Source organism: Falco punctatus (genome assembly GCF_963210335.1).
Source record: "Falco punctatus genome assembly, chromosome: 4".
Classification (NCBI taxonomy): Eukaryota; Metazoa; Chordata; class Aves; order Falconiformes; family Falconidae; genus Falco; species Falco punctatus.
The window spans coordinates 20,266,162-20,282,709 of NC_137583.1; the positions used below are offsets into that span (position 1 = coordinate 20,266,162).

At 39.0% G+C, this 16,548-nt stretch overlaps 1 protein-coding gene across 2 annotated transcripts in view; it reads right to left on the reverse strand.

Annotated features, from left to right (window-relative positions):
* Window positions 1-322: 322 nt before the first annotated feature.
* The window catches only part of PDZRN3 (PDZ domain containing ring finger 3), a 147,583-nt gene continuing 131,357 nt past the window's right edge, over window positions 323-16,548 (reverse strand). For both annotated transcript variants that reach the window (XM_080385499.1, XM_080385500.1), the window contains 6 exons: window positions 14,916-15,003; window positions 7,192-7,290; window positions 6,302-6,364; window positions 5,321-5,422; window positions 4,137-4,253; window positions 323-3,182 (listed from right to left, as the gene is read on the reverse strand). In XM_080385499.1, the coding sequence (XP_080241625.1) occupies window positions 1,632-3,182; window positions 4,137-4,253; window positions 5,321-5,422; window positions 6,302-6,364; window positions 7,192-7,290; window positions 14,916-15,003 (2,020 nt within the window). In that variant the 3' untranslated portion in view covers window positions 323-1,631. The remainder of the gene's footprint in view (window positions 3,183-4,136; window positions 4,254-5,320; window positions 5,423-6,301; window positions 6,365-7,191; window positions 7,291-14,915; window positions 15,004-16,548) is intronic.

Sequence of the window (16,548 nt, forward strand, 5' to 3'; positions counted from 1 at the left end):
TATAATAGACAGAATAGACACTGAGAAGCTGTTAATCCTTCTGCTTCATACTTATCACTTTTACCATTAAGATTATAATTTTTGCTCTGTACAGTTATGACAAGAGATTCTAGAACGGAAACTTAGAAGGGTTTGGGGAGCAAGTTTTTTTGGGGGGTGGGGAGGGCGGCGCAGGCAGAAAGGGAGGGGATGTGGAGAATCTGAGGGCTATTCACAATGAGTCTAAATTATTTAATCAGGCAGAATATTCCAATTTATATCTGAATCCTTAATTAGAAGTGCAAAACTAGAAAAGAAGTGTGACACCTCTTTGACATTTAGCTTTTGTCTCTTTCGCCATCTCTTTTATTTAATTTATATATGCTTTAATTTATGTATTGTCTGTTTTTAGTGCAAACTCACACACAGAAGTTTGTAGGTGGGTTTTATGTACCACTAAGAAACCACAAAGCAAAGCGAAACAGCAGGGTAGAATCGTATTTCTTTTTCACTTACAGGTCACCCTAAATGCTTTGTGAGTTGAGGATATGTATTGCTTGATTCTGCTCTTGATTTTCCTTGTGCTTCTGTCTTGCCTCTTCCTTCTCTCCTTCCCTCAAGAAAACCTCAATCCAAATTCCCCCCAAAGTGAGGATGTGGATTATTCTGTTAGGTTTGACTCTGGTAGGCTCTCCAGGCATTTCTGCAGCACACTACGCTCGAGGAAAGAATACTCTACGTGGTGAAACCAGAAGGGAATCAAAAGAATTTTAAATAGTTTGAAATATAAAACAATAATTTATTTTACTTCATTTTACTTGTTAATGTTTGTAGCTAATGATGATTTCATGGAACTGCTTTTATAATTCAATACATTCATATCTATAAAGCAAACAGTTACTACCATGGGTTTTTCAAATTCCACAAACTGTCTTATATAAACAACTCAGCTGTACATGCACTTTTTTCAATAGATTGCAACATTTGCAAACATGCTTTAAAATCCTTTAAAGCCGCAGTATAGTGTACTTTGCTTCAGGCTTTTCAGATGAACCCTATATACTTTCTTCAGACACCTTAAAAAGAAAAATGTTTATATGTTGAGCATAACTCTAAAAACTGCTGTTTGATAAATGTTAAATATTACAAGAGAATGTCTCTAAATCTGAGTTCAAACCTTGAGCTAAATATTGATAAACAGCACTCTGTGTAGAAGTGAACAACAGCAAAATAATATCACAAAATACGGTTTCACAAAAAATACCTATGTGCAGTTGCTCTTGTGTTTTTTTTGCATTTTTTTTAGGTAAAGAAAAGCATGGGTACCTTTTGATATGAATATAGTGTAAGCAAATTACCTGTGTAAGTATGGTTAATACAATTCTGATATTTAAACATTTCATGTAAAAGGTAAGAAGTAAAAAAGTACAATCAGTATTCCAAAAAGCACTGCTAATATTGCCTTTGAAGGAGATGGGCAAGCTTCCTCTCCGCTTCATAATGGAGATCCTGGCACCCACAGTTGTAGAGTTCAGTATTTGAACTATAAACTTGATGACTGTATCTTATATACAAAGATCTTGCCACATTGAACGAGGCATTGATTTCTACCCCAATGGTAGCGTTTTATGTACATAATTTTGCAGTGGTGATTATACAGTAGTCACTGACAGGAAGGAATTGTACACCCGTGTGCCATCTGGTGACTTTGTTCCATGGGTTAGCAGTTCTTGGATTGTCATCCAATTGTCAAATATTTTTTTATTTCTCTTCTTCATCATTTTTTTGTGACTCAGTTCAATGATATTCATCTCTTTCTTTTCTTCTGCACCTTGCTGTTCCTTTAAGCAATCTAACCTGCTCTGCATCATAAACTCACGCCGCCTCCTCTGTTCCTTTGCTTTCACTAAATGCTGCTTCCGCTCTTCCTTGCTCCAGTAACGGCCCATCTTCATTTCACTTATGGCATCATCATCGGTAGTCATACCACTGCGCTCCTCCTTAATCTTTATGGCACGTTCTCTCAGCAGCCTGTCCCTGACTGGCCTCTTTGTAATGTAGCGGGTCCCATCGCTTCTGACCTTGACTTTCCACTCCATCCTTGCTTCACTCTGGCTTGAATTAAAGTCTTTGCACATACTCACCAGACTCATTTGGCTCTGTGCATACTCCACTGCTGATTTCTGTTGGATCAGCTGCATGTAGCTCTGATAGTGCTGTGCATGGGCAGGAATATGAGCATGCTTATATGGAGAGTGATGGTACGGGGAGACGTAGGAACCAGAAGGTTTTTGACCATGCGTAGGGCTTTTGCTTCCATCACTGGCTTTTCTCTCCTTGCTTTCCAGCTGCTTGCCAAGTTCGGGATCTTTAGCAGAGGCATGGCATTTACCAGTGCTGGATTCATGACTTTCTGAGCCAGCAAATAAATTCTTTTGGGAGACATTATATGCCACTGCCCCCTCATTACCTTGACAGTTAATGCCTTCTGCAGTTCTGCGCAGTGAATTGTCAGGGGAAATCTCCAACGTGAGTGGTGTGCTTCGGCAGCTTTCGCCTGTGTTATATGCGCTTGAGCTATCCTTGTCAGACTTCTCGGGGAGCTCTGTAATGTCTGAGAGCTCGTGCCTACGAACATCAATGCTTGTGTTATAGTTGCGGAACCCGCTGTTATGTAGCATCCAAGGCTCCCGGTACTGATCTTTCAGCTGCTGCATTTTGTGAGCTCTCACAATATTCAGGCACTCTAGCTCAATATTGCGCAGCTCCTCGTTCAGCATCTCCAGCTCTCTGTCAACACTTTCTTGATCACTTTTGCTCATATCCAGAGTGCTGTTATGATAATACAGACTGTAAGGGTTGGCAGACTTCACCTGGCACTTCAGTTCCAGCAGTTCCCGGAATCGTTCACATTCGTCTACGGGGATGCCAAGGAAGTCAACGTCTGTGCAGTCGGCTGAGATAAACGACTCATTGCTGAACTGCATATCGCCACTCCCTAGGGTGTCATGGCTGTACGTCAGCTTCTTCTGGCTCCCTAAAGTGTTGGAGGAGGTGGTGTGATCATCTGCGTTGTTCTCCTGCTCGGAGCTCTCATCGTTGCGAGTGCTGTCGTCTGTGCGCCCCACGCCACTGTCCTTCTCATGCTGGTTAGATAAAATAGTGGCTGTATCTGTGGTACCTCCATCCTCCTCATGCTTCTTCTAACAGCAAAAAAAAAAAAAAAAGTCAGAAAGAGAAATTATTGCAAGGACATAAAATATTTCACGGTTTTTATTTCTTAATAGTTTTCTTAATCTGTCACTTGTTACGCTTTATAAATCTTTGTCTTTTACTTATATGGAAAGAATATTATTAAGAACTCGGAACTGGTGACCAAAACCACAGCCTGCTGTGGATGTCCTTTTCAGAAGAACCTGAGGTCTGCTTTTTGGTTGTATAAGCAGCAATGGTAGAAGTCACATTTTCAAAATGTTTCTTCTCTCACTTAGGTGCACAATAGTATCTATTTCTACTGTGGGGGCAAAGTGAGAATATGTTTCTTCAAAAGATGTGGATGCTACAGAGAATGTAGAGTTTTAGAGAACTCTAGAAAAAACCTCTAGACAAAACCTGAAAAACTATTCATGAACTAGTATGATGTATTAATCATGGCAGAATAATGGGGAATACAGGCCCAAATCTGTGGTTTTGCATAAACTTTGCTACATAAAAACTTTTTTGCCTTTCTCCCCATATATAGACCTTATTTCAGTCATTTGCCCAAGTTCTATATCTGGATTTTAAGGTTTCGTGAGGTAGGCTGTTTTCAGTTTTTGTGTGTGTATATCAAACAGGAAATTGTATAAGTTAGCTCTCTGCCTGCTATATGTACTACCCACCTAGCTTGTACTTCTCTCAGTGACCACAGCCAGAATGGTGGATTTCTAAGAACTGTGATCATGTTGTTGTAAGGGGCAAAGTAAAAAAGGTAACATCTTAAAACATTTTGGTTCCTGAGATGAAGTTTGTGGATAGTCATGGAATATCTTGAATTTACTGAAAGTTTTTTGCCTTGATCGTCGTTTGAGACAATAAGTGTATTCAGTCAAGCTCAATATTGGAATATCGAGCGCAATGTGAAGTTTTGACACGACTGTACAACAGAACAGCAGTACCTGCTGAAGCATGCTGGCAGTAAATTGCATTGCCTGGTGGTGCTGTTCCTCTAACATGTCCATGTGCAAGTCATCCAGAAAATCATTTCTGTCATCATCCATCCATCCTTCATCCAGCTATATGAAAAGGAAGGGAAAAACCAAACCAAATGTTGAAAAAAGTATGAAGACTGACATAAATTATGTTCCTTCTTTGTGTAAACTGGGAAATCTTAGGAGATTCCTTCCTGTGACAGTGTTGCTGTGTCCTGGGAAGGAGCACACATCTCCTTGTTGCTAAGTGGGGGTATTGACTGTTCTACCTCCCCTCACAGCTGCCTCCATCTCCAGCAGTGTGGTTTTATCTTCATCAGTCCTTTATATATGAAATGAAACCAGCCTTTTCATCCATGGAAATACTTCTAAGAATTGGGGCTGCTTTGGTTTGTGCGTGACTTGATTAGGATGTTTAAAAATACTCCCAAAGCTTGAACATACCACTTGCAAGGCAGCATCAAGGCCCAGGAGGAAAAATGCTGGCTAGGGGTCTGTAAACCTGGGGTTTTTTTTGTTTCTCCCAGCCTCAATTACCCGCAAGGGAAAGATCAGAAACATCTAGGCTAACAGGATAGTCATAAGCCTGACCCTATGTCTCCAGGTGCATTGGCAAGGGTTGCTTTCAAAGCACAGGGAGCAGAGACAGATCAAACAATAGTGCTCGTGGCTGTTTGTTCAATATCTTAGTTGTGCTAATCCTGCTCTACAAAGAGATCTGGTTCAACCATTTATTACAGCTGAGGATGCTTCTTGATGGTATTTAACTGCATTAAGAGATGGTGTATAAAGGGCTAAATAATAGGTGTTTTGATGAATGAATAATCAATAGCTATAGGAATTAGAGTTCAGTATGTTCTTCAAAGCTAGGGCTTGAAACCATCCATATCTCACACTGATGTTTGTAATAGCAGTGCAGCATATATAAATCACTGAACATCTCATAAATTGAACTTTAATATAAAATATATATAAAGTACCATGACTGCTGAATTTCATTATTTTAGACCATATATATGTCCCTAGTCAAACTGTATAATATGGTTTTAGGTAGATTTAGGTAGGTTAAAATTCTTCAAAAGAACAGCTTTCTACAAAACAGCAATTCTTTTAAAAGACTTCAGAGGCTGCTTTTGTTGTTGCTACGGTACCTGAATTTCTGGTCTTGCAACAAGTAAGGAGATATTCTTGCTCTCTTCACTGGTGAGAAGTGCCACAGCTTCTTCTCGGTTCTGTACCTCTATGCCATTGATCTTTAAAGAAAAGAGCAACACAATGAGATCTTTTCATAGGGATACTTAAAAGCTGCTGTGATGAGCTCTTCGGAACTGCGTAGCTGGATACATCACAGTGCAGCACAGGCCAGGCACGGTCCGTGTTCCTGTCTCCAGCCATGGTGTTCATGTAAGCGTTGGGCAAGTGTGTTGGTTTGGACACGTGAAGCTATTCCATACCTCTGCATGTGATGTGCACAGCCTTGTTATGAGGACAGAAACTGGAGAAGGAGAGCTAGGCAGGAGCAGAATCATAACATCAGGTCTGGTGGGTGGAAAGGAACAGGAACATCCTTGTGTGGGACAGGTGAGGCTGAGGATGCTGCTCCCAGAGACTGAACAGGATGTGGACCTCTGCTCGTGTCAGTGTCTGCTCAGGCTTCTAACAAAGCCCTTATGGTGTAGGATTGTTGCACTTGGAAGACAGCTCATTCTGGCACACGGCACTGGGGTGTTCAGCCTGCTGCACAAGTACTAACGTCCCTGTGAATAAACAGGGCTGCCTGGAGAGATTCTGCAGAGAGGAGTAGTTACTTGGGCCAAAAAGGAGGCCTTGTGTGGTAGAAGGAAGGCTTAAAAGTGGAAGTGTATCACAATATGTACTGGAAATGGATGATATCTGCTGACAAAACACTTATCCTGTAGAGTAGGGCCAATGTAGGGCTTTATGCAGCCAGGAATATCAAAATCTGACTGAGATATGATGGGTGAAAGGGAAATATCCTCAGAAAGTTAAAAGGAAGCATATGTATACTAGTCTGAAGAGAATGATTTGTAAAAATTATAGTGAAATAAAGACTAAAGACATTGTAGCAGACTAAAGTCTGCTAACGCACTATAAACTGTTCACACACGTACCTGAATAATGCGGTCCCCTTCTCGGAGTCGACCGTCTTTTGCAGCAATACTGTTAGGATCAATCTAGAAAATAAGAGAACTGTGAGTGCTTTGGAGGTTTGAGAGCTCAGTATTTACTTCCCGTTGTAAAGCCAGTACTGGTAACGTGACTGATACTGTAAGCTGGTGTGTCTGCCATTGCTGCCAAATCTGTGGTTGGGTACATCTCACTCTGTGATTACAGGACTCCTCCTTGCTTATGTCACAGTGAAATACATATTAAAATCATCAAGTCAAAACCAAAACGCTTCTTTCTGAGATGTGTCTTCAGAGAAAGTAGGTTTATCACGTTTGCATGATGCCAAGTTACCTCATAATTTAACATTTTGCTTTACAACACAGTGCTCTGATTAGAACCGGGTTTTGCATGCAGAACAGGAAGGATGCATTTTAATGGAAGAGTTTTAGATTTAGTTATGAGTTTCTTTTCCCCAAACTGCTGCTACTAATTTGAAATGAATCTGCATGACAAAAAGATTATGTATAAAATACTACTTATTTCATGAAAGGGGGCAAAGACAGACAAACAGGCCCCAAATCTTTGCAAATAAAAATGTGAACAAAAACTAAAGGAGGAACATATTAAAAATACTTTGAAAACATACACGAAATTGGATGCTAAGACTGTGTTGGGGGAAAATGAACACTGAATGATAATATACCAAAGCTTGGCTTCATTGGATGCAGGATTTCACTCAGTCTGGAGAAAAGGAAAAAGAATTGTATTGCTGCCAATTGCTGCATTCTGGCTGTTTTTCAAACACGGTACAAACAGAAGACAAATGTCTTAAATGCCCAACACTGCAGTTCAAAAGACAAATTGTATCTTATGGAAATCAGCTCAATCTTACCTCACTCACGTAAATACCCATGTCATCTTCATCATCTGTTCTGTAACATACAGTAAGGCCAAGTTTGTCCTGGCTGTTCACTCTATGTAAATCTACTTCCTGAGGTTTAAAAAAATAAAAAGAAAAGACATTGTCAGTGAGACATGGGTGACTGATGGAAGCAATTTTTCAAATACAATGAAAATATTTTGCTTAAGTGATATAGTGGATCTCTTTTCATTTCACTTGTAGACGAGGTTAACTTACTGAGCAAAACGTGATTATATGCAGACAATCAATACCTGGGGCATTTTTGACCCTTCAATCAATATGAAGTCATTTTGAAAACAGACCTTTTATTGATCTTAAAGAAGAAAAATGACCTATATTTCATGTAGTGGTAAGACTTCAAACACTAAAATACTTATAAAGTATGATTTCAATATTTGCCACAGCTGATATATGTTTCCTTATAAGCAGGGAAATTTTCTGGCTTTTCAGAGAAAAATATAATACTCTATTACCTTAACTTGTGTAATTTTCATGAAATAATTCAATAAATTTCTCAAAAGCGTGACTGAAGATCAATATATTGTCAGCAAAGAATTTGGTATTTGTAATAGAAATATAAGCAGCACTTCAGTATCTTGCAAGGGTTTGGTTTCAGCAGGTCATGGTTTATCATTCTAGTGCTCTTCGGTGGTCTTGTTAGTCTTGGAGACATTTAAGCTATCTTAAAAATAAATGTGCTTTCTCTATGCTTTTTTGCAATGAGGATTTCATGTGGGTTGTTTTACTCCTACATTTGCTGCTGCTCTGTGATGCTGGTCTGTATATAGGGTTGTAAAATCCGTGGAGATAACCACAAGCTGTGCAATGCTTCTGGCTGGTGCAGTCGGTGTGGCCATCCATGTAGCATCTTTCAGCTCTGCCTTCTTGCTTCCAAGGGGCATAATGGGAGCCTAATGCAATGCACTTGACCAGCTTACTCTAACTGCTGCCACAGGGAGGAAGGATGCTTCCTCATAGATAGAGGTGTAATAGCAACCGTAGTTGCATTTTTTTACTTCCCTTAGCAGAGTGCTTGGCAGTGAGCGACGCTTTGCCAGGTCCCACGCCTCTGCAGCTAATGCCAGGTAGGATGGAGGAGGCAGCTGTGGGGCTCAAGCCCCACTGCTGCGAAGGAAAGAGTTGGGACCAGGCAGAGGGGGCAAAAAGGACACAGGCTGAGAAAGAGGGCACAGCCTGTGCAGGATCCGAGGACTGTCCCAGCCCCAGGGCAGACCCTGAACCGCGTGCTTGTGCTTGGACCTGTCCATTCCAGTGGAAAAGTCCTGATAACACGACTCATTATTTCTGAACTTCTCTCTGTTTTGACCTGTGTTGTGCCATTTGTAAGGGGCAAGACAATGAAAGAAGCTGAATGAATAATTTATTGGCATGTCTAGATGACAGCTGCCAAGATCAGCATTCTCATGTTATTTACTTGTCAACATGCATAATTAAAAAAAAAAAAAAAAAGAGAAATATAGCTGTAAATGTCAGTGACATTTCAGATGGTGTTTAAATGGTTTCAATCAATAGTATCCATGGTGAACTGCTGCTCTTTTTCTCCCTCTTTTGTTACTTAAAGGTTTGAACACAATGCTTTAATAATGGGATTTTTTTTCCAGATTTCTAAAGCTTTGGGGGCTTTCTAGAGAGAAGGTGGAAATTCTTCAGAAGAAAAGATGAGACAAAGTGGATTTTATTCTAATCTCAGTTGATGCTTGGGAATGCCACTGTAGTCAATGCCTTTATTCTGCATTTAATAATGATGCCAACTGGGGGTGAGGTGGGAATTTGTGAATTGGGTCTAATTCAGGCCTGGAATGATTCCTTTACTTCCCGCATGCTTTAACATAATGATTTCATGTCTTTAGGAAAGTTTTTATACAGTTTACTTATTTAAAAACATGTCAATGGCATAGTGGCAAGAAATTAATGCTGTAGCTCGTTCTACTGTTTATCATACTAGTAGTGGGGAAAACCCCCCAATATATATGTGTGTGTGTGTGTATATATATATATATAAATAAAATGTTAAGAAGAGCCCCACAAAAAAACAAACAAAAAAGCATGGTGACTTTGGCCATTATTTAAATACATCCTATGTAACCGTGAACACTTGCCAGCAATTTTTGGGAGTGGAAGGAGAGGAGGGATCAATCTGTTAGTTTCATTCTTACCTGCTGCATGTTTTGAATAACAATAGATGTTTTTCCAACAGTACACAACTATAAAAGGTGTTATTATAATTAAAAAAAGTATGGCTTTATATTTTAAACACACCATCCAAGACATCACCTGTGATATAGCAGAAGGTAATAAATCATCTGGTAAATTAAATAATATATATTTTAAAAGGAAAACAGATACACATTGTTTAAAAACACTCACAAATAAAGCAGTAAAAAGCTAAAGGAAAAATATTTTAGAGCAGGTGTTTAGAACCTGAATTTTTATGAGTAATTAGTTGACAGAGTTACCCTTGGGTACAATCCCTTTAGTCTTGGTAGGAATAGAGTAAGTGTGTTTGATGCTACCCAAACATGATAATTTTGTGAACTTAAAGATAGGAACAGCTGCTTTCCGTGGGTCTTTGCATCAATGAAGTTTTAATACAATCATAATTTTTTGAGATATTTGAGAGATAAAAGTGTGCAATTCCAGTTGGAGTTGAAGGATCAATGCCAGAGTCTTCAAAGCAAAAGTTATTTTCCATATTCAGAGTTGAGTCTCTATAATGCACAGATAAATGAAAGGGGAAACAGAAGAATGGCACCTGCAAGTACAGGTATTATGGTTGCTTGTGTAATTATACCAGGGATTAATTAAAGACTAGGAATTAATATCAGTCTAGAGAACTTTGAAGGCATAAGTTCACGAGTCTGCAGTGTCACAGGACTTGCTATTTCTTACTCCTGTCTTCAGTGTTGCACCTCTGGACAGCCCAAGGGTCTGATCCTGCTAGCCTGCAGCATTCTGTACTCCTGCTGCAGAGAGCAGCTGCTGCATGCACAGCACCAGCTGGGCTCCTTCCAGTGAGTCTGCTAGATGCATGCTCTTTCAGATGAGTCTGGTGTACTGTACAGTCTTAGGATGAAAGTATATTTAGTGCTTAGCTGGGTCTCAGATAGAATAATATGAAACGTATCAGCCCACTTACATTGCAGAAGGGAGACGCTGAAGTTATTCAACACCTGCTCTATATCCGCAGAAACTAGCAGATGATGGTGCTATCCACAAAGTGTGGTGATGTTGGGGCTGCGTTAGTATGATAAATGTAAAAGTTTCATATAAGATACAACTTTCACACACACAGATAATTAAAATCTGCTTCTTTAGATCAGGTAAAAGTGACACTTCGAGAGCTGTTCAAGAGAAGTATTTGTATGCTATTTCAAAACAGTCTGCACAAGAGAACTGTCTGAAAGATTATTGGCTCCATATCAAATGTAGAGCCAAGGAGGGCTCAAAGAGCTAGTTGCTGAAATCCGTATGGCATTTGTAGCGAGACAAGGAGAAATGAACATGCAATATGGTATTATACCTGCAACTGCTCATAATAATGAATGAGGAGTAAGTGATAATAGTAAATGAACCTCTGAAAGCTCAGAAGATCTTTCATTTGCAAGAGATTATTGAATTATTGCACTTCTGATTTAAAATTATGGCCTGCCTGCAAACTTATATAAAAAAAGAAAAATCAAAGTCCTTTCTCTAACAAGACAGGAATGAACAGTAGAAATCTGAAATGAGAGGACAACGATGGGTAAAAAAAAGTTCAAACATTTACAAAGCATTATCCAAATGTTGCATGATACGTACGCTGTCATCTTGTCTCTCTCTGTAAAAAGTGGTGGGGCTTTTTTCTGTGCTGACTTGTGACACACCTGACCAGCAGGGCCTACTTTTTGGCTATTTCATTAATAGGTTTCACCCAGACAAGAATGTCAGGGAAATAAATACAAAGAACTACTTACTTTTATACTGTGTGAGGCTTTTTTTGCTACTTTTTGGTGACTGACCCTGGCACAGCAGGAGGAAAAATCTTGTTCTTCTTGTCTTGACGCTAAAGAAAATGATCTTTCTGTTTATCTTTTCATGTAACTGTGGTTTTCAACATAGGTAAAAAGCAAAAACACCACCTCTCCACTTTTCAGACAAGAACATTTTATAAAATGTGTTTCCTTTCCAAAATTCTTCGTCCTAGAGAAGAATTGACCTTGAGGTTTCTGTGCCATCCCAGCTCTACGATGGGAACTCTCTGATGGACCGGAGAGCTTGGACTAGCTTAAATCATCAGTGGTGCTGGGGAAGACTGAAGAAAAGTGCTTCTCACCCTGATGAAAAGAGGTTTAGGATGCCTAAGTAAGGTAACTTGAAGGATTCTCAGGCTCTTTGCCAAGCAGATGGCCAATGGTCCATGATTAAGACCTTTCTCATGCAGTAAGAGGTGTTAAGATCATGTTGAAGTTCTCCAGACAGCTAAGGGAGGACAATCTTTCAGTATTAGCTTGCCAGCAAGTGGAAATGTTGTACCATCTCTTAGGTTTGTTCTGAACAGCACAGAAATACTTGTCTCAGCAAGTACAGTTGTCAAGCTGAAGGAAGGTACTGCTTTTTAAACCTTTACGTATTCAGTTGCTGCCTGGGCAGGACTGCTAGGGCTGAGGTCCTTTGTATTCAGAGACACAGTAATGCCTTGAGAAGCTCCTGATCAGTGCAACTCCCTGCAGAGCGGGAGTTTTTACTGAGAAGAAATATATTCACATAAAAGATGCTTTCAAATGCTTTACAACCAGGATGGAATAAAAATTGCAGAGTGCCTCTGATGGAGCGTACTGATTCCCATGTTCAGGTAGTTATCTCTTGCCTCCTCCTCTCCCTTGCAAATAGATTATTGGAGAAATAAAAGAAAACTTTCAACCAAAGTAGCAAACTACAGCAAATGGGGAGAGCTTGAAACCCTGGTACTCAGCTTTTATTTATGGTTTCCTAAAAGCAGTGAAGCATTAATTTCAAAATTTTGAGGACAGATTTTGGTGCTCTGTGTGTTCATTTTTTGCTGATCAGATGCTGTGGTTTCATGCCGGGAACAGTGTGCGAGCTGTGCACTGGGAGGGCAAAAAGCTGTTTGAGTGAATCTGTTCTCCTTCAGTCTTTTGACGTGAAGGCTTCACTTCTGTCCAAGACTGAGTGAGAGTATCAGAAGGGAGATTTCTTAGCAGTTAGCAAGCATTTAATGTAGTTTTTCACCTCCAAGCTTAGTCTCAACTAGCTATTCAGCTGGGTTCAGTTCTCTACTCGGGAAGAAAGCAAGACCTACATACAAGTTGCATATAGGAAAGGGTAAAGACAGAAAGTCAAATGAGAGAACAAGTCCTCTTTTTGATGTAGAATGTTCTCCTTTGTAATGTGAGAAAGTTAACACGCTGAGAAAGCCCTTACTTGGGCTGTGTGTCTGACAGCTGGACAGACTTGTTTGAATAAACATATTAATGCGTAACGTTTCTGGGGAATCCTGGAGTGACATTATTCTTCGTTTATGAGCCTGAAACGACTTCTGGCTGGGCCTCTGAAGAATGAATGTACTTTTAATTTATAATAAAATAGTAGTTCAGTGTATAGTCTTTCTTTCCTTGTGGCATGTAAACTTCAAAAGAAAAGAAATGGTATTTATTTATTTTTTGTTGTAGGGAATACATGTCAGTTACCTCTGAGTCATCAATTTTAAGATAAATGTGGAGAGATAGAACTAAGAACACAATTTTGGCATCTCTGCAATACTGCCAGCATAAATTCCTGCCTGTGGATATTTACATTAGAAGCTGCTTGTGAACTTGGGTATTTCGCTGTTTTTTTTTCCTTTTTACTTGTTAGAAATCACTAACCAGTCAGTTATAGACCATAAAAGTTTAGATGAGGAGCTTCTGATTTAAATTCAAAGCACATTTTATGGACACAGAAACCCAGAAGGCTGACTTGATGGCTTTCTCACTTTAGACATTCCCGCTGCAGTCAATGAAATGGTGCCTTTGTGGTCTTTTAAAACATATCTATCAAAAGACAAACAAAAAAGCAACTAGCCAGTTGAGTCCCTGTTAGCACTTTGACCTTACCATTGATCATAGTCTCTACAATTTGAACAAGAATCTTTAGTGTTTTTTAAGAAATACTATTAGGCTACAGAGACTTTTCTAATGTTCATCTCCCTGTGTTACTAAGCTGATCACCTTTTGCCTTGAAGTACTATATCAATGTCAAAATTATTAATGTTGGGGTTTAAGGCATATTAACGTCTGACTACTGAAGTGCATGGGTTTAAACTGTTTTTAGCTCAGCTGGTTGACATTTTAATGGAAGCAATATAATTTATCCACAATATTAAATTTCCTAAAATATAGATTTTTGGAAAGACACTGGCAGATAATACTAATTTGTTCTACATTTTCCCTTAAGACTGAAATCTATATTATATTTTTTTTAAGAAAAAAAAAAAAGGGCACTTGTTTGAGAAGTAAGGCCTTGAAGTCTGCTAAACAGCATTTGTTTTACTGGCACTTTGATTTTATCCTGCCTTTGATTTGTGTTTGTATACAGAGATGAATTGCTACCAGATCTGCAGAATTTGAAAACAATTTTTTTATGAGGTTTTAGTCCTTGATCCTGCAAACACTTTTATAGGAGGGAACAACTTCATGCTCATAGAATGACTGAACACTGCTCCTATTGAAGCTCTTGATAAATCTATCGCTGATTTAAACAGACCTACAGACAGGTCAGCATTGCTTGCTTTGACAAATAAGCGTTAGCTAGACAAGGATCTAAGAAATCAAGAGTTGCAAGCAAGCTAAGAGGTATTCACTTACGGATAATCTTGAATGGATTATCTGGGTCACACATTGCTGGTAGTATTTAGAAGTACTGAGATACTTCGCTGTTATTTATTACAAATGATTAAAAGCACTTCAGTGTGTCGGTACTGCTTAACTATCTTGCAGAACTAACACTCAAAATTTCTGTGCTGTGCTCTGTATTGTTGGGAGCAGGTTATTAAAATTGAGAAAGCTAAGGATGAACTTTTGATGGGATATACAAGTGTTAAAGCCAAAAGCGTTTTTTAAGTATTTGGCAGGGAAAGGCCTTGTGTGCCTCTGTGACTGGTTCAACTTTTATTATCTGTAATTTTATATATATACACATATAACTTTTCAGTTATGAAAAAGGGAGGAACAGCTTAGTATTAAGGGAGTGAAATATGTTCTGGTCTTGTCTTGTAAACTTAAAATACTTCTAAATTATATGATGATCAAGAACATCTGTTAGTCAGCTGGAGAATATTTAAGTGAAACTCACACATTTTTACTGTGACTTTGTGGAACAGGCCTGTCCTGCCACTCACCAAAGCTGAAAAGTATTTCAGATTTTCAGAAAGTCTATGTCAGCATATTATACCGAATTTAATTAACAGAATCAATGACTTCATTATTTATGTTAATTTGTTAGCTGAAGAGTTGGCTCATCGGTCCACGGTGCATAGTTAAATATGCTGCCGTTAAGGTTTGCAAGCTGCAAAGTAACTAGTGAGCAATGTTATTACAAATATCTGCTTTGAAATGTCTTTTCACTTTATATACAATATAAAGACTGTGACATGCACATGTTTAACTGTTAGTAACTAGCTACTAAAGACTAAGTACCTCTAATTCCAGCTCATCTCGGTCCATTTCTTGATGAATTCCTCCCATGTAGTCATTTGGGTCATAGTATTCATGCACTGATGGATGGCTGAAAAAAACCTTATGTTTTAGGACAGCACTCAGCACTCTCGTTAGCATATGAATACATTCCAAGCTTATAGCAAGTCATCACAAACACGATGGACTAACACCCATGCCAAAAATTTGCATGTGGTTAATTATATATACTATACCATTTACACCAATAAGTGCATGAAAAAATTCAGCTATTGTAAGAGGAGTCTAAAACATCTGGCACCTTACAATGAATAAGAGACTTGTAAAGAGTCTTAGTGTTTATTAATGATTTTTCTCTGAATGTAAAGCTGACTTGGGGGGAAAATATACAGAGAAGAGAGCAGCAAGTAGGGTAACGGGTACCAAGTGACAACTAAGTCAGTAAATATTTGCTGGGGTTCAAGATGAGAGGGAATACGAGATTATTTACTTGTGAGTTCAGGTTATGTGCAGACATGAAAGTAGAATCATTCTTGCTGAGCTGCTTGGTGTTTTTACTTTGCCTTAAAGACACAAAATTTTATCAAATTTCTAAGTACTATCAAAATAATATGCCACCCAACTAGTTGGATCAACAGTATTCTGTTGATTGATTTGAATGCAATAGGCTGTACATAATGATTTAAATACTATTTAAATATGCACTACTTCATATTGCCATTCACTGTTGGCATGCTGCTTTTTACAACTTCAGCCCTCTGACACTTTCACTGTCTGTACTTCGGAAGTTGTAACCAGCGTAATGCTCCTGTGATCACTTTTTCTAGGCTGCGTGTTTTTTTTTTTTTTGCAATAAAAGTAAACTCCCTTTAATTCTCTGTTAACTAGATACATGCTTCTTTGTAAGTGTGAGGCTATTTATGTACCGGCATTTCCTAATTGGCTAAGATACCCAAGTTGCTATACACAGGCTAAATTAAGCTGAATGGGATTTTTAGAAGTTACAGGAAGCATTAAGAAAAACCATCTCTGTTTGCTTGTGCATGCTGGGTGACAGCGTACCCAAATAGCTAACTGACTGCCTTTGTATGAAGGGATAGACGTGAGGCAGGCTATGTGGTCAAGACCAGCATCTACATTAAAGCAAGGCCACTGATGATGCTAGCAGTTTGAATCTATGCCTAACACTTAAGGGGCAATATGAAGTTACTTGCTAGGACTGAGCTGGTATTATGCAGGCATGTTGCAACATAAAAAAATCATCATGAATTAATCTTTTCCATTTTTCTAATGTAATCTGTTTTGCAATTGGAAAGTTGCAGGTATTGAAAACCCCTCTTGCAAATGTGTTTGGGGGTACGCAGTGTGTAGGTGCTCTAAGAATAAGTGTGTCCTCTCCACAGTGCTCTAAGCCCTGCTGCTTGTTCACTGCAAACAAGCCCAAAGCTGTAGCCTTTTGTCAAATGTTTCTGCTAAAACATGCAGCTGTGCTTGAATTTTCAATGGGCTGGGAATAGGTGGCCATGCAGTAATATCCGATGGAAGTCTTTCAAGTAATCAGCACTGAGAGTCATGAACAGAACAGACATTCACACAGGCGCCCAGTTGCTGGCTGAGTGTGTGAATGTTAACACGC